Source organism: Nerophis lumbriciformis, linkage group LG13 (assembly GCF_033978685.3).
Source record: "Nerophis lumbriciformis linkage group LG13, RoL_Nlum_v2.1, whole genome shotgun sequence".
Lineage (NCBI taxonomy): Eukaryota > Metazoa > Chordata > Actinopteri > Syngnathiformes > Syngnathidae > Nerophis > Nerophis lumbriciformis.
Window position 1 is genome coordinate 46,680,542 of NC_084560.2, and position 22,379 is coordinate 46,702,920.

General features: G+C 28.7%; 1 protein-coding gene across 3 annotated transcripts in view; it reads right to left on the reverse strand.

Moving 5' to 3' along the window:
• tbc1d4 (TBC1 domain family, member 4) overlaps positions 1-22,379 on the reverse strand; it is a 110,853-nt gene that overhangs the window by 30,067 nt on the left and 58,407 nt on the right. For 2 of the 3 annotated variants that reach the window (XM_061970724.2, XM_061970723.2), the window contains exons 13-15: positions 11,491-11,640; positions 7,330-7,484; positions 3,985-4,179 (exon numbers count right to left, since the gene is read on the reverse strand). In XM_061970724.2, coding sequence (XP_061826708.2) covers positions 3,985-4,179; positions 7,330-7,484; positions 11,491-11,640 — 500 coding nt within the window. The remainder of the gene's footprint in view (positions 1-3,984; positions 4,180-7,329; positions 7,485-11,490; positions 11,641-22,379) is intronic. The other variant, XM_061970725.2, reaches the window with a different exon arrangement.

Here is a 22,379-nt window from a genome sequence, read left to right on the forward strand (position 1 = left end):
TATATATATATATGTAATAAAATATATATATATATATATATAGCTAGAATTCACTGAAAGTCAAGTATTTCTTATATATATATATATATATATATATATATATCTTAACCACGCCCCCCACCCCCCCCACCTCCCGAAATCGGAGGTCTCAAGGTTGGCAAGTATGCAATAACAACCACAATAATGGCCATCATCAGTGACGCTTGAAGCCCAAAGACAAGCAGACAACAAGCGCTGGAGTGACCAAAGCCATGCAAAATGTTAAATAAATGACATTTAAGAAAGGAGTGCGTCTTAATCACCGAGAATCCCAGTGCTGCTTACCTTCTATTGAGTTAAGTTATTCACTGTTAGATCCTCACACAAAACAAAGGGAAATACATCAGTTGATATACATTATATATATATATATATATATAACATAAATATGTATGAAGCAAGTACATAAATGTCAATTGTATTTTTGCATTCTAAGTAATAATATTACATTTCCATATGCTGTGTTGCAGCCAAGAGTTTTTATTTTTGCCATTTCATATATTTGGTAGTACTACACAGAACTTAGAGACAGGTGTTTAATAAATGGGAGACCTTTTGTATTTTTGTCCACAAGTAATGATAATTAACATTTCTTATTTCTATGGAAATGTATCCATTTAAAAACACCATTCATAATGATGTATAAATTATTACAAAAATACAACAATTTATCAATAATAATATATATATATATTTACAAAACTTTACAAAAAATAAAAAATATTGTACAATAATATAATTTAAATTAAAATAATTTATATAACACGTATTTGTATATGATTTCTTATAACATAACTAAAATATTAATTATAGAAATTAAATGGTAAAAAAGAAAAAGCCATTGTTTTACAAAAAAATCTAAAATATTGCATAATAAAAATTTATAATATTTATATAATTGTACATAATATTTTGCTTTATTTTATATAATGATATAAAATATAGCTATAATGATCATTATTTTTCAATATATTAAATACAATATATTCATATAAAATGGGAAAAAAGGAAAAAGCCCAAGCAATATAAATAAATAAATGGGTTGTACTTGTATAACCCATTTATATAAAATAATTTATATAACACGTATTTGTATATGATTTCATATAACATAATATATCTATAATACTAATTATAGAAATTAAATGGTAAAAAAGAAAAAGCCAAAGTAATATTAAATGTTTTACAAAAAAAAATCTAAAATATTGTATAATAAAAATGTATAATATTTATATAATTGTACATAATATTTTGCTTTATTTTATATAATCATATGTAATATAGCTATAACGATAATTATAGTTTCAAAACATTTCAATATATTCATATAAAATGGGAAAAAGGAAAAAGCCCAAGCAATATGATCAAAAGCGGCAAACTTTTTAGGACTTAAGTGCTACTTTTGGTTCAAAAAAATCGTCATATTACAAAAGAAGTTACACTTTTACAAAAGTTTAAAAATATATATATATATATTACAAAAAAGTTTTACTTTTACAAATTCTAAATTGCTAAAGCAGCAAGCTGTAATAGTATGATAATAAAGCTGGATATATTTATGGGAAAAAAATGTGTATCTCTGAGAAAAAGTTAAGTGAAAAATATATTATAAAAATATTACATAGACTTTGTAAAAAGTATTTATAAGCTACGTTAGAAGAGAAACAGAAAATCTACGATGGGGAAAAAATGCAATATTAAGTCCATTAATTGTAATAGTACAAGAAAAAAAATCACTATTATTGATTCACGTATAAGTAATTAAAAGCAATTAACAATTTGTTATTTGATGTAGTCAAATAATTGCTATGTGTCATGTCTGTGTAATCATGTTTTGTTTTAAGTCATGTTTCGTTTAGTTTCTGGCTTTTCACTCCCTTGTCTTGTTTGCATGATTACCCATTAGTTTCACCTGTTCCACGTTTGGACTCATTGTGCACTCTTGTTTGTCACCATAGCAACCATTAGTTTTCACCTGTCACGTCACGCACCTGTTTCACGTTTTGAGTCACGCACCTGTTTTCGTTAATCATGTCTGTTATTTAAGCTTTTCATTTTCTGTTGTTCGTCCTGACGACCTCACCACATTTATGCTCTGTCCATGCCTGATACTTCTTTCCATGTCCATTCTCCATGCAACTACTTTTGTCCAAGCCAAGTAAGTTTTTGTTCCATGTTTATAGTCTTTTTGGTTTCATAGTTTGTTCTCCGCCATTGTGCGTGTTTTTCGTTTGTACTTTTTTGCTATAGTCTTTTGGTTTCATAGTTTATTCTCCGCCACTGTGCGCGCTTTTCGTTTCATTTTTGATATAATAAATAAATCATGTACCTTCATTCCCGTCTCGCCCGTGCCAACTTTCCGTTGCATCCCGGAAAAGCTAACACCCAAGACCAAGTCCTGACAGTAGCCGTGGAGCAGGTGGAGGTGGCCTAGCTGGGGGTTGCGGCTTGGCAGGTCGGAAGACTGGTGAGGGCGGTCGTGCTGGAGGCTGTGGCTTGACGGGTCGGAAGACTGGTGAGGGCGGTCGTGCTGGAGGCTGTGGCTTGACAGGTCGGAAGACTGGTGGTGGCGGTCGTGCTGGAGGCTGTGGCTTGACAGGTCGGAAGACTGGTGGGGGCGGCCGTGCTGGAGGCTGTGGCTTGACATGGTGATGCAGAGCCACCCCACCTACACAGCTACCGACCCCAGCCCTCCTCCCCTCAAGGGGCGGATACCAGACGCGCTCTCTGCGGTCTGGAACTCTCTCTAGGGGTGGGCGGGGGGAGGCAGAAACGTCCCCTTTAAATTGTCCAAAATGTCTATTTTCTACCTGTGATTTTGTGGCTGAAAAAAAATGTTTGTGTGACTTGGGTGTGGCTTGAGTCCTGGGGATCGGGGAATCAAAAGAAAAAGAATTCAGAAAAAAAAATCCTGGTTTTTGACGTCATTAGGGCGAAGCCGGGCTGACTGCTGCTTGCTTCCGCCCGGAGGGGGAGGGGCATGTGGGAGCGGCGTGTCCTGCAGGCTCGCGGAAGTTCTACCTGACGTCCTTCGTCGGGAGCGGCGCTTCCGGCACTGCGCTGCGTCCCCGCATTCCTGGGACCAAATGGAGTTTCTGTACTCCACGGAGGAGTAGCGCCGAGTTTCCTCCTCCATCGCGCACAGGACCGCCCAAGAAGCCTCGTCCAAAATGTCCAACTCGGCCAACTCATGTGCGGAAAAGCGGGTCTGCTGACGACCTACTGTCAGGACTTGGTCTTGGGTGTTAGCTTTTCCGGGATGCAACGGAAAGTTGGCACGGGCGAGACGGGAATGAAGGTACATGATTTATTTATTATATCAAACAAAAGTGCAAACGAAAAGCGCGCACAGTGGCGGAGAATAAACTATGAAACCAAAAAGACTATAAACATGGAACAAAAACTTACTTGGCTTGGACAAAAGTAGTTGCATGGAGAATGGACATGGAAAGAAGTATCAGGCATGGACAGAGCATAAATGTGGTGAGGTCGTCAGGACGAACAACAGAAAATGAAAAGCTTAAATAACAGACATGATTAACGAAAACAGGTGCGTGACTCAAAACGTGAAACAGGTGCGTGACGTGACAGGTGAAAACTAATGGGTTGCTATGGTGACAAACAAGAGTGCACAATGAGTCCAAACGTGGAACAGGTGAAACTAATGGGTAATCATGCAAACAAGACAAGGGAGTGAAAAGACAGAAACTAAACAAAACATGACTTAAAACAAAACATGATTACACAGACATGACACTATGTAAGCTATTTCAACTATAAATGCATGTGTCAAACAACATTGGCCATCCACAAATAGAAATTGATAGCATACACTTTAACCTCCTTGTTTAAGTGAACATGACACACACACACACACACACACACACACACACACACGCCAAGATGGCCACCTATGATCTGTCCACATGCCCAGAGTTGACTCACCCTCCAGTCTCTGGTTCTCCTTCTCCATGCGCAGCAGCAGGATCTGCTGGCGAATGGCCGTCTTCCACAAGGCCCTGTAGTCCGCCGGCGTCCTCTTTGGACGCTCTCCCGCCGCCAGGCGACGACCCATGGGGTCTTCGTTTGAGTGCGAGGCGTGAGGCGAGAGCGGCAGCAGCTCTCTTGCGTCTGATTGCTCTGAAAACAGCATGAGAACATTTATTAGGATGTTGATTGGCAACACTAAATGGTCCCTAGTTGTGTGAATGTTGTCTGTCTTGGCCCTGTGATGAGGTGGAGACTTGTCCAGGGGGTACCCCGCCTTCCGCCCGAATGCAGCTGAGATAGGCTCCAGCACCCCCCCGCGATCCCAAAAGGGATGGATGTTTAAAAACTACTGTTTTTTTTTGGCTTTTGTGACCATTAAACATGTAAAAAAAAAAAAAAAAACACATGCATAATACAATTGTAATTATTGTTTCAATACTTTACTATGAGAAAATAAAGTAGTTTAAAAATGGCAATAATGAAATGAAAATTAAATTGGAGGAAAAAAAGTTAAGTTATAGTAAAACATGCATTATTATGGCTTACTATACTCATAATATTGTGATAAAATGCATATTACCAGTTCAAAAATCTGAAGTATTACACAATTTTTTTTCATTATTTGTTTTATTAATTTTTTTTTACTTTTGTGACAGCTAAGCATGTAAAAAAAAAAGAGAATAATATATGATTAAATCATTTCTGTTGTAATATTACAAGAAAATACATTTTTTAACATAAAATTCACAGACTTTGGATTTTTTTTTAAAGTGAAAACGGGTTTTAAAAAGTTGAACAACACAGATGTTTTGGTGAAAGCAGAAATATTTATGTAAAAAAAAATGAGAATAATATATGATTAAATCATTTCTGTTGTAATATTACAAGAAAATAAATTTTTTAACATAAAATTCACAGACTTTGGATTTTTTTTTAAAGTGAAAACGGGTTTTAAAAAGTTGAACAACACAGATGTTTTGGTGAAAGCATAAATATTTATGTAAAAAAAAGAGAATAATATATGATTAAATCATTTCTGTTGTAATATTACAAGAAAATACATTTTTTAACATAAAATTCACAGACTTTGGATTTTTTTTTAAAGTGAAAACGGGTTTTAAAAAGTTGAACAACAGATGTTTTGGTGAAAGCATAAATATTTATGTAAAAAAAAAAAAAGCAAGCAGTCATTTCATGCTTATATTAAAAATGTAGTGTATTTTTTTTTGGAGAGGAGGGTGTAATTCAATCAAAAAAGTGATTATGTCATGAGAAAAAGTTATCAATCTCAATTTTAACATTAAAGCTGCAAGCAGCATTGGTCGGGCCCGCGTATTTGCCAGGTGCTAGTCCTAAGTGTCCCAATACTTTTGTCAAGTTTTAGTCCCAAGTGTCCCAATACTTTTGTCCAGTGGTAGTCCTAAGTTTCCCAATACTGTTGTCTACTTTTAGTCGTAAGTGTCCCAATACTTTTGTCAAGTTGTAGTCCCAAGTGTCCCAATACTTTTGTCCAGTTTTCGGCTTAAGTGTCCCAATACTTTTGTCCAGTGATAGTCATAAGTGTCCCAAGACTTTTGTCTAGTGTACCTACCTTGTCTGCATTGTGTGGGCATGCTGGTGCACCCTGCTTTTAAGCAGCCATCTTAAAAAAACAGCAGCATCAGCGCAGCGGTTCTTTGAAGGGTCATAAAATCAAAACCGGAGCAGGTATCAAAACTCTTTCACCAACTTTTAATCAGAAGGGTTCAATCTCTCTCCTGTGTTAGTTTGAAGCCGAAACAACAAACGCGCTCAGAGGAGATAATGTTTGAAGAAAGGTGACCGGTTTTTACAAAAATGTTGTGTTGAAGGGGGAATAGCAAACTTCCTGTAGATTTTTGCTGGGGGTTGTCAATTTATGAAATGTAGGTCTAAGTGAGACCTACGGAGAGGATTTTGTTTCATGTCTCTCCGACCTTCCCAGTGGGAGTTACAGGCAGTTGTGTAATTATTTTCTTCCGAGGAGCAGTTTTTTCTGCGTTTTATTCAAAAATTGCTCTAGAGCGCAATTTTTAAATTTGGAATTAGGTTTTTTTTTTATTAGATCGCAATTTTAGCCAGTCCTGATGTGTGCGTTCAGTTTGGTGAGTTTTGAAGCATGTTAAGGGGGTCAAATTACAGCTAAAGTGACTGTTTTTAGTACTTTTTTGTCTTGAAGGGGGAATTGCCAACTTCCTGTTGATTTCTGCCCGATGATATACAATTATGAAAACTAGGTCTAAGTCAGACCTACATACAGGTTTTTGTTTCATGTGTCTCCGATCTTCTTAGTGGGAGATATAGGCAGTCTAGTTGTTTTTTTTCCTAGGGGGCGCTAGAGCGCAATTTTGAGTTTTGGGGTTTGGTTTTTTTTTTTAAAAAGGTAATTTTCGCAGGTCCTGATGTGTGGGTCAAATATGGTGAGTTTTGAAGCATGTTAAGTGGGTCAAATTACAGTTTGTTGTGGCGGCGGAAGAATAAAGAATAATAAAACCTTACAAATTCAATAGGTCCTTATGTCCCATTGCATAAGGACTCCCAAAGGGAGTCCTTATGCAATGGGCCATGCGGGCCCTAATTAAGTGGGTCAAATTACAGTTTGTTGTGGCAGCGGAAGAATAAAGAATAATAAAACCTTACAAATTCAATAGGTCCTTATGTCCCATTGCATAAGGACTCCCAAAGGGAGTCCTTATGCAATGGGCCATGCGGGCCCTAATTAAGTGGGTCAAATTACAGTTTGTTGTGGCGGCGGAAGAATAAAGAATAATAAAACCTTACAAATTCAATAGGTCCTTATGTCCCATTGCATAAGGACTCCCAAAGGGAGTCCTTATGCAATGGGCCATGCGGGCCCTAATTAAGTGGGTCAAATTACAGTTTGTTGTGGCGGCGGAAGAATAAAGAATAATAAAACCTTACAAATTCAATAGGTCCTTATGTCCCATTGCATAAGGACTCCCAAAGGGAGTCCTTATGCAATGGGCCATGCGGGCCCTAAAAACTAACATTAAAAAATAATGTATATTTTTGTTTAATTTACTTTAAATTATAAACACAATGTACATTATATTACTACAAATGTAAAACATTTACATTATCAAAGGCATTAGATCTATTTGTTTAAAAGTAAAATAAAATGTTCATGTTTTAAAAAAAAATGAATTTAAAATAGTTTATCTCTATACTGTAGAAAGTGATGCTAGCAGCAAGTCCCAACTTTCATCAATATTAAACACCAACAGTCATTGATGGATCCTGGTGATCCACGGATTGACGCACCTGAATGGTGCATGGAGGCCTTGTTCATGGGCGAGGCCACCCTCAGGAAGATCTTCTGCCTCCAGGAGACCCTGCGGGGGGTCGGGGTCAAAGCGCCGCTCACGGAGTCATTGCTGCAGCCGGACAGCGTCCTCTTCCTGCCTTCGCCATTAATGCTGGAGGCGTGGGCGGAGCCACAAAGACAAACACGGCATGAGTGTGTCTGCCGGGTGTTGTGTTACCACAGTACACACGCACACACACACACACACACACACATGCGCTCGTCTCTCCACAGATGAAACCTTACTCTGGAGTTCAAAGGATGATGGACAAGAAACATGTTGCAGCCATGAGATTTGTTAATGAAGCAAGAAAGCGTTCATCAAGTGGGAAGATGGCTGTGGAATAAAACATTTCATGTTCATATTAGAGCGAGTATGACCAGGAAAAAGAGCTTGGATTTGAGTTTTCAGCGTTAAAAGGCACCTTTGCTTACACGAACACATCTTAATGAACATTTTGTTGCCGTCATTGAGAGGAAATGTTCCTTTTTCTTTGGAACGCAAGCACACATATGTTTTTGTAACGCTCCTTTCAAAAAAAGCAAAATATAAAACGGTCACAATTCCATTCTGCGCATTTATTTGTTTAAAAAAACAAAAACTAAATCAATTATATTTGCTAACTTTTAATTGTATTTGCAGGTAAAATTTGCATAATGAAACACCTACACAGTATTTGTGCAGTGTCAATACAGCTGGTGGGTGTGCCATACGCTCACTGAGGCGTCATTTATCCATTAGTACCGCCTGGATTCAGGATTTTTTTTTTTTTTTTTAAGATTCTTTAGGAAGTCAGAGCTATTGGAGTGCTTTCTAGTTATTTATGTTAATATTCTGGTGTAAACAAAGTCATATTGGAATAGGATAGACTCATATTTATTGCAATGCTAAGATAATATCAATTTTGATAGCAGAAAAAACAACCCCTTTTGTGTGAGTAGGTGTGTATGAGTGTGAATGGGGGAGGGAGGGGTTTTTTTGGGGTTGATGCACTAATTGAAAGTGTATCGTGTGTTTTTTTCGATGTTGATTTTTTAAATTTAAAAAAAAAAAATTAATATTTTTTTTAATTTTTTTGGATATTTTTTTGGATATCTTTTTTAATTTTTTACCCTAACCCTAACTCTAACCCTAATCTTAACCCTAACCCTAATCTTAACCCTAACCCTAGTCTTAACCCTAACCCTAACCCTAACCCTAATCTTAACCCTACCCTAATCTTAAACCTAACCCTAACCCTAAAAAAATTTTTTTAAATTGTTTAAAAATGTTTTAAAAAATTAAAAAAATTTAAAAAATTTAAAAAAATTAAAAAATTAAAAAACATTTAAAAACATTTAAAAACATTTAAAAACATTTTTTTAAAAATTAAAAAAAATTTAAAATCATTTTTTACCTTGAAAATCATTTTTTTTTACCTTGAAAAAAAATGTTTACCTTGAAAAATTTTTTTACCTTGAAAATCATTTTTGACCTTGAAACATTTTTTTTTTACCTTGAAAAAAAATTTTTACCTTGAAAAATTTTAATTTTTTAAAAATGTTTAAAATTTTTGTAAATTTTTTACAAAAATTTTTTACAAAAATTTAAAATTTTAATTAAAAAAAAAAAAATTTAATTTTTATTTTTTTTATTTTTTTTTTTTTATTTTAATTTTTTTTTAAAAAAATAAAAAAATAATTAAATAAATAAAAAAAAAAATTTAATTTAAAAAATTTTTTTTTTAATTTTTTAATTTTTTACCCTAACCCTAACCCTAGCCCTAATCTTGACCCTAACCCTAATCTTAACCCTAACCCTAACCCTAACCCTAATCTTAACCCTAACCATAATCTTAACCCTAACCCTAATCTTAACCCTAACCCTAATCTTAACCCTAACCCTAACCCTAATCTTAACCCTAACCCTAAAAAAAAATGTTAAAATTGTTTAAAAAATTTAAAATGTTTTAAAAATTTTAAAATTGTTTTAAAAAATTGTTTTAAAAAATTAAAAAAATTAAAATAATTTTAAAAAAAATTTGAAAATTAAAAAAAATTGAAAAAATTTAAATTTTTTACCTTGAAAATCATTTTTTTTGTTGAAAGTGTATCGTGTGTTTTTTTCGATGTTGATTTAATTAAAAAAAATAATAAAATAAATAAATAAATAAATAAAAAGATAATATACATTTTGTAATGTGATGAAAAAGTTAAAAGCATAGTTTTTGTCAAAAAAGAATAAAGTTGTAATATTACCAGTATGAAGTTGTAGTATTGTCGGGGGAAACTTTGCAGTACCATAATTATAAAGTTCAATGAAAAAAGATTCATATGAATAAAACATTAATACGGAAAAAGTGGTTAATTTTCATGACTGAAAGTTGTGTTTGGGGGAAATAAAATAAGTTATATTTTGAGAATAAAGTTGGAATACAGGATTAAAATCTCAATATTGCCAGTCTTTTTTTCCCCCACAATAGTTTTTAGTGAAGAAAAATAAGAAAGTTATCATTTTGAAGTTGTAATATTACTAGTTTAAAGTTGTATTGTTGGGAAAAAAATAGCAATATTATAACAATAACAGTGTTTTTAGCTGAAAAAAATACGCAGGTCATTATGAGAAAAAAAAGTAGGAGTGTCAAGAGAAAAAAGTAGTAAGAAAATAGTACTTGACACACACATCAGGACTGGCAAAAATTGCCATCTAATCAAAAAACCAAACCCCAAAACTCAAAATTGCGCTCTAGCGCCCCCTAGGAAAAAACACAGACAAAACTGCTTGTAACTTCCGGTAGGAATGTCGTAGAGACATGAAACTAAAACCTCTAGGTAGGTCTGACTTAGACCTAGATTTCATACATTGACATCCTTCAAAATCAACAGGAAGTTGGCAATTCCCCCTTCAAAACAAAAGTTTTGTAAAAACAGTCACTTTTGCCTCTTTGAGCTGTAATTTGACCCCCTTAGCATGCTTCAAAACTCACCAAACTGGACACACACATCAGGACTGGCAAAAATTGTGATCTAATTAAAAAAAAACAACCCCAAAACTCAAAATTGCGCTCTAGCAACTCCTAGGAAGAAAACACAGACACAACTGCTCCTAGGAAGAAAACTTAGACAAAACTGCCTGTAACTTCCAGAATGTCTTAGAGACATGAAACAGAAAAACCTCTATGTAGGTCTCACTTAGATCTACATTTCATTAATTGACAACCCCCATTGACAGGAAGTTTGCAATTCCCCCTTCAAAACAAAAGTTTTGTAAAAATCGGGCACCTTTTTTCAAACATTATCTCCTCTGAGCGCGTTTGTCGTGTCGGCTTCAAACAAGCACAGGAGAGAGATTGAACCCTTCTGATTAAAAGTTGACCAAAGAGTTTTAATTACTGCTCCGGTTTGGATTTTATGTGCCGTCAAAGTCGGTCCCGTCCATCGCTGCTTGCAGCTTTAATTTTAAATTGCCTTTCAAATGTCTATTCTTGCTGTTGGCTTTTATCAAATACATTTCCCCAAAAAATGCCACTTATACTCCAGTGCGACTTATTTATGTTTTTTTCCTTCTTTATTATGCATTTTCAGCCGGTGCGACTTATACTCCGGAGCGACTTATACTCCGAAAAATAGGGTATGCACTATTTTGCAGCTGTTGTGAAAGGTCTCCTCAACAGACAATGATGATTTATTCAGTGCCGTAATGAGGATGATCCTGTGCGAGTGACATTTGACAAGGCTCCGCCTGGGTAAAAGTCATCCATCATGCAAACGTTAACCTTTCCTTTTGCGCCAAGCAGACACCCACGCTTCACCTGAGCGTCACACTTCAAGTCCCGTCAGGGCGGCGGATGTTAATAAATACACAAGCTGCAATCCGGTTAGAGGCGTGAATTGTGCAGCCAAGAGTTCCACGTTCACATGCAAACGCGACAAGGCGGGGGGGTATCAGCGTCCCCTTCTACTTCTGAGCGAAACAGGAAGAGGGCAGGAAAGAAAAGGCTGGACAATGTTCTCAGGAAAAGACAAAAAAAAGAGGTTTAAAAAGCTGGGTGTTTGGACAGCCAACACGTAAACATGTGCTGTCACCCCCCTCCGGTAATAGTAGGAATCATTTCAGCCAGTTTGTCGAGCGCCGTCACCTCCTGAGGCTCCCGCTGTCGGTCAGCGAGCTGAGGGAGCCCAGCGAGCCCTGGTAAAAGCTTTTCAGGAAAGTGGGAGCGGAGAAGGAGGAGGGGAGGCTGAAGGACTGGCTCTCCGACACGCTGCGCGTTCTCGACACGGCCACGGGACTGTTTGAGCGCACATGGAAAACAAACACGTTACACACATGGGAAAGGGGCAAAAAGGGGGAAAGGAGGGGGTTTGATGTGTGTAAACGTGTGAGGTTATCCTTTATTGGTTATCGAGGAGCGGGAGGCTGCAAATGAATCATGTTGTGTAGACATAATTTACAAAGATAATGTCGTAAAAATGTGTAATATTCAAGAAAAAAGTGAAATAAAATCATTTTTTTACCTTGAAAATAATTTTTAACCTTGAAAAAAGAATTGTACCTTGAAAAAAATGTTTTACCTTGAAAAGATTTTTTTACCTTGAAAATCATTTTTTACCTTGAAAAAAAAAAATTATCTTGAAAATTTTTTTTTACCTTGAAAATCAGTTTTTACCTAAAAAACTTTTTTTTTTTAATTTTTGTAAATTTTTTTACATTTTTGTAAAAATAATTTAAATTTTAAAAAACATTTTTAATTTTTGTAAAAAAAAAAAAAAAAAAAAAGTTTTTATTTAAATTTTTTTTAAATTCTTTTTAAAAAAATTAACTTTAAAAAAAAAAAAAAAAAAAAATTTTAATTTAAATTTTTTTTTAATTTTAATTTTTTTTTAATTTTTTTTTTAATTTTTTACGCTAACCCTAAACCTAACTCTAACCCTAATCTTAACCCTAATCTTAACCCTAACCCTAACCCTAAAAATTTTTTTTTAAATTGTTTAAAATTAAAAAAAATTTTAAAAATTTGAAAATCATTTTTTACCTTGAAAATCATTTTTTTTAACCTTGAAAATCATTTTTAACCTTGAATTTTTTTTTTTACCTTGAAACATTTAAAAATTTTGTAAAATTTTTAATTTTTGTAAAATTTTAAATTTTTGTTTAAAAAAAATTGTGTAACATTTTTTTAAATTTTTTTTTTTAATTTTTGTAAGGATTTTTTAAAATTTTAGTAAAAAAAAATTAAAATTTTTGCAACATTTTTTTTTAATTTTTGTAAAAAAAAAATTAAATTTTTGTAAAAAATGTTTTAAATTTTTGTAAAAATGTAACTGGGTGTTAAAGTGTTTGGACAGCCAACACGTAAACATGTCCTGTCACCCCCCCGGTAATAGTAGGAATCATTTCAGCGTTCTCGACACGGCCACGGGACTGTTTGAGCGCACATGGAAAACAAACACGTTACACACATGGGAAAGGGGCAAAAAGGGGAAAGGAGGGGGTTTGATGTGTGTAAACGTGTGAGGTTATCCTTTATTGGTTATCGAGGAGCGGGAGGCTGCAAATGAATCATGTTGTGTAGACATAATTTACAAAGATAATGTCGTAAAAATGTGTAATATTCAAGAAAAAAGTGAAATAAAATCATTTTTTTACCTTGAAAATAATTTTTAACCTTGAAAAAAGAATTGTACCTTGAAAAAAAATTTTTTACCTTGAAAATCATTTTTTACCTTGAAAATCAGTTTTTACCTAAAAAACTTTTTTTTTTTTTTTTGTAAAAATTTTTAAATTTTTGTAAAAATAATTTAAATTTTAGTAAACATTTTTAAATTTTTGTAAAAAATTAAAAAAAAAAAAAAAAGTTTTTATTTAAAAAAAAATAATAATAATTTTAAATTCTTTAAAAAAAAATTTACTTTAAAAAAAAAAAAAAAAATTTTTAAAATTTAAAAAAAAAATTAATTTTAATTTTTAATTTTTTTTATTTATTTTTTTTTATTTTTTTTTATTTTTTACGCTAACCCTAAACCTAACTCTAACCCTAATCTTAACCCTAACCCTAATCTTAACCCTAATCTTAACCCTAACCCTAACCCTAAAAAAAATTTTTTTAAATTGTTTAAAATTTAAAAAAATTTGAAAATCATTTTTTACCTTGAAAATCATTTTTTTTTACCTTGAAAATCATTTTTAACCTTGAAATTTTTTTTTTACCTTGAAACATTTAAAAATTTTGTAAAATTTTTAATTTTTGTAAAATTTTAAATTTTTGTTTAAAAAAAATGGTGTAAAAATTTTTTAAGTTTTTTTTTTTTAATTTTTGTAAGAATTTTTTTAAATTTTTGTAAATATTTTTAAAATTTTTGCAACATTTTTTTTTAATTTTTGTAAAAAAAAAAATTACATTTTTGTAAAAAATGTTAAAGTGTTTGGACAGCCAACACGTAAACATGTCCTGTCCCCCCCCCGGTAATAGTAGGAATCATTTCAGCGTTCTCGACACGGCCACGGGACTGTTTGAGCGCACATGGAAAACAAACACGTTACACACATGGGAAAGGGGCAAAAAGGGGAAAGGAGGGGGTTTGATGTGTGTAAACGTGTGAGGTTATCCTTTATTGGTTATCGAGGAGCGGGAGGCTGCAAATGAATCATGTTGTGTAGACATAATTTACAAAGATAATGTCGTAAAAATGTGTAATATTCAAGAAAAAAGTGAAATAAAATCATTTTTTTACCTTGAAAATAATTTTTAACCTTGAAAAAAGAATTGTACCTTGAAAAAAAATTTTTTACCTTGAAAATATTTTTTTTACCTTGAAAATCATTTTTTACCTTGAAAATCATTTTTTACCTTGTAAAAAAAAATGTATCTTGAAAATTTTTTTTTACCTTGAAAATCAGTTTTTACCTAAAAAACTTTTTTTTTTTTTTTTGTAAAAAATTTTAAATTTTTGTAAAAATAATTTAAATTTTAGTAAACATTTTTAAATTTTTGTAAAAAATAAATAAAAATAAAAAAAGTTTTTATTTAAAAAAAAATAAAACATTTTAAATTCTTTTAAAAAAAATTTACTTTAAAAAAAAAAAAAAAAATTAAAATTTAAAAAAAAATTAATTTTAATTTTTAATTTTTTTTTTTTTTTTTTTTTATTTTTTAAAATTTTTTACGCTAACCCTAAACCTAACTCTAACCCTAATCTTAACCCTAACCCTAATCTTAACCCTAATCTTAACCCTAACCCTAAAAAAAAATTTTTTTAAATTGTTTAAAATTAAAAAATTTAAAAAAATTTGAAAATCATTTTTTACCTTGAAAATCTTTTTTTTTTTTACCTTGAAAATCATTTTTAACCTTGAAATTTTTTTTTACCTTGAAACATTTAAAATTTTTGTAAAATTTTTAATTTTTGTAAAAAAAATTGTGTAAAATTTTTTTTAATTTTTTTTTTTAATTTTTGTAAGAATTTTTTTTAATTTTTGTAAAAAAAAAATTAAATTTTTGCAAAAATTTTTTTAAATTTTTGAATTTTTTTTTTTTTTTTTTGTAAAAAATGTTTTAAATTTTTGTAAAAAATGTTTTAAATTTTTGTAAAAATTTAACTGGGTGTTAAAGTGTTTGGACAGCCAACACGTAAACATGTCCTGTCACCCCCCCGGTAATAGTAGGAATCATTTCAGCGTTCTCGACACGGCCACGGGACTGTTTGAGCGCACATGGAAAACAAACACGTTACACACATGGGAAAGGGGCAAAAAGGGGAAAGGAGGGGGTTTGATGTGTGTAAACGTGTGAGGTTATCCTTTATTGGTTATCGAGGAGCGGGAGGCTGCAAATGAATCATGTTGTGTAGACATAATTTACAAAGATAATGTCGTAAAAATGTGTAATATTCAAGAAAAAAGTGAAATAAAATCATTTTTTTACCTTGAAAATAATTTTTAACCTTGAAAAAAGAATTGTACCTTGAAAAAAAATTTTTACCTTGAAAATATTTTTTTTACCTTGAAAATCATTTTTTACCTTGAAAATCATTTTTTACCTTGAAAAAAAAAATGTATCTTGAAAATTTTTTTTTACCTTGAAAATCAGTTTTTACCTAAAAAACTTTTTTTTTTTTTTTGTAAAAATTTTTAAATTTTTGTAAAAATAATTTAAATTTTAGTAAACATTTTTAAATTTTTGTAAAAAATAAATAAAAATAAAAAAAGTTTTTATTTAAAAAAAAATAAAAAAAATTAAATTCTTTTAAAAAAAATTTACTTTAAAAAAAAAAAAAAAAAATTTAAAATTTAAAAAAAAATTAATTTTAATTTTTAATTTTTTTTTTTATTTTTTTTTAATTTTTTAAAAAATTTTACGCTAACCCTAAACCTAACTCTAACCCTAATCTTAACCCTAACCCTAATCTTAACCCTAATCTTAACCCTAACCCTAAAAAAATTTTTTTTAAATTGTTTAAAATTTAAAAAATTTAAAAAAATTTGAAAATCATTTTTTACCTTGAAAATCTTTTTTTTTTTTACCTTGAAAATCATTTTTAACCTTGAAATTTGAAATTTTTTTTTTACCTTGAAACATTTAAAAATTTTGTAAAATTTTAAATTTTTGTAAAATTTTAAATTTTTGTAAAATTTTAAATTTTTGTAAAATTTTAACTTTTTGTTTAAAAAAAATTGTGTACAAATTTTTTAAAAAATTTTTTAAAATTTTTGTAAGAATTTTTTTAAATTTTTGTAAATATTTTTAAAATTTTTGCAACATTTTTTTTAAATTTTTGTAAAAAAAAATTTAAATTTTTGTAAAAGATGTTTTAAATTTTTGTAAAAATTTAACTGGGTGTTAAAGTGTTTGGACAGCCAACACGTAAACATGTCCTGTCACCCCCCCGGTAATAGTAGGAATCATTTCAGCGTTCTCGACACGGCCACGGGACTGTTTGAGCGCACATGGAAAACAAACACGTTACACACATGGGAAAGGGGCAAAAAGGGGAAAGGAGGGGGTTTGATGTGTGTAAACGTGTGAGGTTATCCTTTATTGGTTATCGAGGAGCGGGAGGCTGCAAATGAATCATGTTGAGCGTGTGAGAATGATGCAACATTTACTACTGCGACAACAACGTAAAGTGTCCACTCAATATTCTTCAGTAGTTTTATTTTGAAAGTTATTTGTGAATACAGTAGGTTATAGTACAAAAACAACCGTATACTGTTTTTTTATTTTTCTCTTAAAGTTTACAATACAGCCTTTTATTTGGCAAACTATTCAATTACAGTCATATTTGTAGTGCTGTGTATTGTAATAACATTGTGTTTTTGTGTAGAAAATTGATTTTTTAAAGATGGTGTTTTGGTTTAAAGAAAAATACATTATTTTAACAGAATATTCTTTTACCTTGAAAATCATTTTTTACCTTGAAAAAAAAAATGTATCTTGAAATTTTTTTTTTACCTTGAAAATCAGTTTTTACCTAAAAAACTTTTTTTTTAAATTTTTTAATTTTTTTAAAATTTTTGTAAAATTAATTTAAATTTTTGTTAACATTTTTAAATTTTTGTAAAAAATTAAAAAAATTGTAAAAAATTAAAAAAAAAAAAAAAAAATGTATTTAATTTTTTTTTAATTTTTAAAAAAAAAAGTAATTTTTAAAAAATTTTGTAATTTTTTTTTAACTTTAAAAAAAATAAAATAAAAAAAAATAAAAAAATTATAATTTTAATTTTTTTTAAAAATTTTTGTAAATTTTTTTAAATTTTTAAAAAAAAATTACGCTAACCTTAAGCCTAACTCTAACCCTAATCTTAACCCTAACCCTAATCTTAACCCTAATCTTAACCCTAACCCTAAAAAAAAATGTTAAAATTGTTTAAAATTTAAAAATTTAAAAATCATTTTTTACCTTGAAAATCATTTTTTTTTACCTTGAAAATCATTTTTAACCTTGAAATTTTTTTTTTTACCTTGAAACATTTAAAATTTTTGTAAAAATTTAAATTTTTGTAAAAAACAATTGTGTAAAACATTTTTTAAATTTTTTTTTAATTTTTGTAAGAATTTGCAACATTTTTTTTTTAATTTTTGAATTTTTTTTTTAAATTTTTGTAAAAAATGTTTTAAATTTTTGTAAAAATTTAACTGGGTGTTAAAGTGTTTGGACAGCCAACACGTAAACATGTCCTGTCACCCCCCCGGTAATAGTAGGAATCATTTCAGCGTTCTCGACACGGCCACGGGACTGTTTGAGCGCACATGGAAAACAAACACGTTACACACATGGGAAAGGGGCAAAAAGGGGAAAGGAGGGGGTTTGATGTGTGTAAACGTGTGAGGTTATCCTTTATTGGTTATCGAGGAGCGGGAGGCTGCAAATGAATCATGTTGAGCGTGTGAGAATGATGCAACATTTACTACTCAATATTCTTCAGTAGTTTTATTTTGAAAGTTATTTGTGAATACAGTAGGTTATAGTACAAAAACAACCGTATACTTAGTGGAAAACCGACTCATTCTGTGCCTTGGAAAATGTTTTTTTATTTTTCTCTTAAAGTTTATAATACAGCCTTTTATTTGGCAAACTATTCAATTACAGTCATATATGTAGTGCTGTGTATTGTAATAACATTGTGTTTTTGTGTAGAAAATAGATTTTTCGTTTTTTAAAGATGGTGTTTTGGTTTAAAGAAAAATACTTTATTTTAACAGAATATTTTTGCTGTTACGAGAAAAAGCTGATATATTATGGAACAGAATATTCAAATCGTAACATCGCCAGTATAGTAGTGTTGTGATTTTTTTTTTACCCACAATATTATAACAATCATGTTTTTAGTGAAAACTTTGCGTTACAGAAATTCCGCGTTTACAAGAAAACAACAAAATTGCTGTAATTAATTTAGAAAGACATAATTTACAAAGATAATGTCGTAAAAAATGTGTAATATTCAAGAAAAAAGTGAAATAAAATCATTTTTTTCCCTTGAAAATCTTTTTTTTTCATTTTTGTAAATTTTTTTAAATTTTTGTAAAAAATTTAAATTTTTGTAAGAAAATTAAAATAAAAAAAATGTTTTTATTTAATTAAAAACAAAAAACAAATTTAAATTAATTTTTTTAATTTTTAAAAAAAAAAATTTTTTTTTTTTTTAAATTAATTTTTTTTAAACTTTTTTAAAAAAAATTAATTTTTTTTAAAATTTAAAAAAAAAAATTTTAAATAATTTTTTTACCTTGAAAATAATTTTTAACTTTGAAAAAAAAATTGTACTTTGAAAATTTTTTTACCTTGAAAATCAGTTTTTACCTTAAAAAACTTTTTTTTTAAATTTTTTAACTTTTTTAAAAATAAATTAAATTTTTGTAAAAAAAATTAGATTTTTGTTAAAAAAATTAAATTTTTGTAAAAAATTAAAACTTTTGTCGAAAAATTAAAACTTTTGTAAAAAAATTAAAATTTTTGTAAAAAAAAAAAAAAAAAAAAATGTTTTTATTTAATTTAAAAAAAAGAAGTTTTTTAATTAATTTTTTAAACTTTTTTTTAACTTTAAAAAAAAAAAAAAAAAATGTTTTAATTAATTTTTTTTTAACATTTTTTATTTTTTTTTAAAAAAATTAAAAAAAATTTAAAAAAAATTAAAAAATTTTTTAAAAAATTTAAATTTTTTTAAAATTTTTACGCTAACCCTAAACCTAACTCTAACCCTAATCTTAACCCTAATCTTAACCCTAACCCTAATTTCAACCCTAACCCTAATCTTAACCCTAACCCTAATCCTAACCCTAACCCTAACCCTAAAAAAAAATGTTAAAATTGTTTAAAATTAAAAAATTTTAAAAAAAAATTTTAATAATTTTTGACCTTTGAAAAACTTTTTTTTTGACCTTGAAAATCATTTTTAACCTTGCAATTTTTTTTTTACCTTCAAACATTCAAAAATTTTGTAAAATTTTAAATTTTTGTAAAATTTTAAATTTTTGTAAAAAAAATTTAAATTATTGTAAAAAAAAATTAAATTTTTGTAAGAATGTTTTTAAATTTTTGTAAATTTTTTTTAAATTTTTGTAAAAAATGTTTTAAATTTTTGTAAAAATTTAACTGGGTGTTAAAGTGTTTGGACAGTTAACACGTAAACATGTCCTGTCATTTCAGCGTTCTCGACACGGCCACGGGACTGTTTGAGCGCACATGGAAAACAAACACGTTACACACATGGGAAAGGGGCAAAAAGGGGAAAGGAGGGGGTTTGATGTGTGTAAACGTGTGAGGTTATCCTTTATTGGTTATCGAGGAGCGGGAGGCTGCAAATGAATCATGTTGTGCAGTCAGCTGAATGATGCAACATTTACTACTGCGACAACAATGTAAAGTGTCCACTCAATATTCTTCAGTAGTTTTATTTTGAAAGTTATTTGTGAATACAGTAGGTTATAGTACAAAAACAACCGTATACTTAGTGGAAAACCGACTCATTCTGTGCCTTGGAAAATGTTTTTTTATTTTTCTCTTAAAGTTTATAATACAGCCTTTTATTTGGCAAACTATTCAATTACAGTCATATTTGTAGTGCTGTGTATTGTAATAACATTGTGTTTTTGTGTAGAAAATAGATTTTTCGTTTTTTAAAGATGGTGTTTTGGTTTAAAGAAAAATACTATATTTTAACAGAATATTTTTGCTGTTACGAGAAAAAGCTGATATATTATGTAACAGAATATTCAAATCGTAACATCGCCAGTATAGTAGTGTTGTGATTTTTTTTTACCCACAATATTATAACAATCCCGTTTTTAGTGAAAACTTTGCGTTACAGAAATTCCGCGTTTACAAGAAAACAACAAAATTGCTGTAATTATTTTAGAAAGACATAATTTACAAAGATAATGTCGTAAAAATGTGTAATATTCAAGAAAAAGGTGAAATAAAATCTAAATAAGATATAAAGTCGTAGTGTTCCAGTTTGTTTTTCAATCCTTTTCCGTGAAATAAGGATTATTTAGAGAAGAAGGAAGCACTTCACTGACAAAAAGGTAGTATTGTTATGAGAAAAAAGTTGCAAAATGACATGAAAAAGCTAGTTGTAATATGACTAGTATTAAATTGTAGAATTGTGTGGGGAAAATGTTGCCGTACTATAATGATGACATTTACGACAAAAATGTGTTCATTTTTTTATGACGAAAAGTTGTGTTTAGTTGAAAAAAATAAGTAAAAATACGAGAATAAAGTCGTTTAATAAAAGCAGTAATAAAGTATTTAATAAAAGCAGTAATATTAGGAGAAAAATGTCAAAAGTTCAGGATTAAAATCGTTTACCTTGAAAATCATTTTTTACCTTGAAAAAAAATTTTACCTTGAAATTTTTTTTTACCTTGAAAATCATTTTTAACCTTGAAAAAAAAATTTTACCTTGAAAATTTTTTTTTAACCTTGAAAATCATTTTTTACCTTGAAAAAAAATGTTTACCTTGAAAATTTTTTTTTACCTTGAAAATAATTTTTTACCTTGAAAATCATTTTTTACCTTGAAAAAAAAATTTTACCTTGAAAATTTTTTTTAACCTTGAAAATCTGTTTTTACCTTGAAAATCATGTTTTACCTTAAAAACATTTTTTTAATTTTTTTTTAACTTTTTTAAAAAAAAAAAAAATTTTTGTGAAAATGTTTTTTTTTTAATAAAAAAAAATAATATAATTTTATTTATTTTTTTAAAAATTTAATTTTTTTTTTAAAAATTTAATTTTTTTTTTAAAAATTTAATTTTTTTTAAAAATGTTTAATTTTTTTTTCAATTTTTTCAATTTTTTTTTAATTTTTTCAAATTTTTTACCCTAACCCTAACCCTAACCCTAACTCTAACCCTAATCTTAAACCTAACCCTAACCCTAACCCTAATCCTAACCCTAATCTTAACCCTAACCCTAACCCTAAAAAAAGAAATGTTAAAATTGTTTACCTTTTTTTTTAAATTTTTTTAAAAATTAAAAAAATTAAAAAAATTAAAAATTAATTTATTTTTTTTTAAAATTTAAAAAAAAATTAAAAAATTTGAAAAATTAAAAAAAAAAATTAAAAATTAAAAAAATTAAAAATAATTTTTTACCTTGAAAATCATTTTTAAACTTGAAACATTTTTTTTACCTTGAAAAATTTTTATTTTTTAAAACATTTTTAAATTTTTGTAATTTTTTTTAAAAATTAAAAAAATAAAATGTTTTTAATTTTTTTTTTTTTAAATTAAAAAAAAATTTAAATTGTTTTTATTTATTTTTTTTCAAATTATTATTATTATTATTATTATTTTTTTTTTTTTTTTTTTTACCCTAACCCTAGCCCTAACTCTAACCCTAATCTTAATCCTAATCCTAACCCTAACCCTAAAAAAAAATGTTAAAATTGTTTAAAAAAATTTAAAATTGTAAATTTTTTAAAAAATTAAAAAAAAATTTAAAAAATTAAAAAAAATAAAAAAAATTAAAAATTTTAAAAATTTAACAATTTAATAAAAAAAATTAAATTCAAAAAAAAAAATTTATTTAAAAATGTTTTTTTTATTTTATTTTTTTTTATTTTTTATTTTTTTATTTTTTTATTTTTTACCCTAACCCTACCCCTAACTCTAACCCTAATCTTAACCCTAACCCTAACCCTAATCTTAATCCTAATCATAACCCTAACCCTAAATTTTTTTTTAAAATTGTTTAAAAAAATTAAAAAATTTTAAAAAATTTTAATTTTTAAAAAAATTAAAAAAAATTAAAAAACTAAAAAAAATTAAAAATTAAAAAAATTAAAAAAAAATTTAAACAAAATTAAAAAATTAAAAAAATTAATAACATTTTTGAAATGTTTTTAATTTAATTTTATTTATTTTTTTAAATTTTAAATTTTTTTTAATTTTTTTTAATTTTTTACCCTAACCCTACCCCTAACTCTAACCCTAATCTTAACCCTAACCCTAACCCTAATCTTAACCCTAACCCTAACCCTAGTCTTAACCCTAACCCTAATCTTAACCCTAACCCTAATACTAAC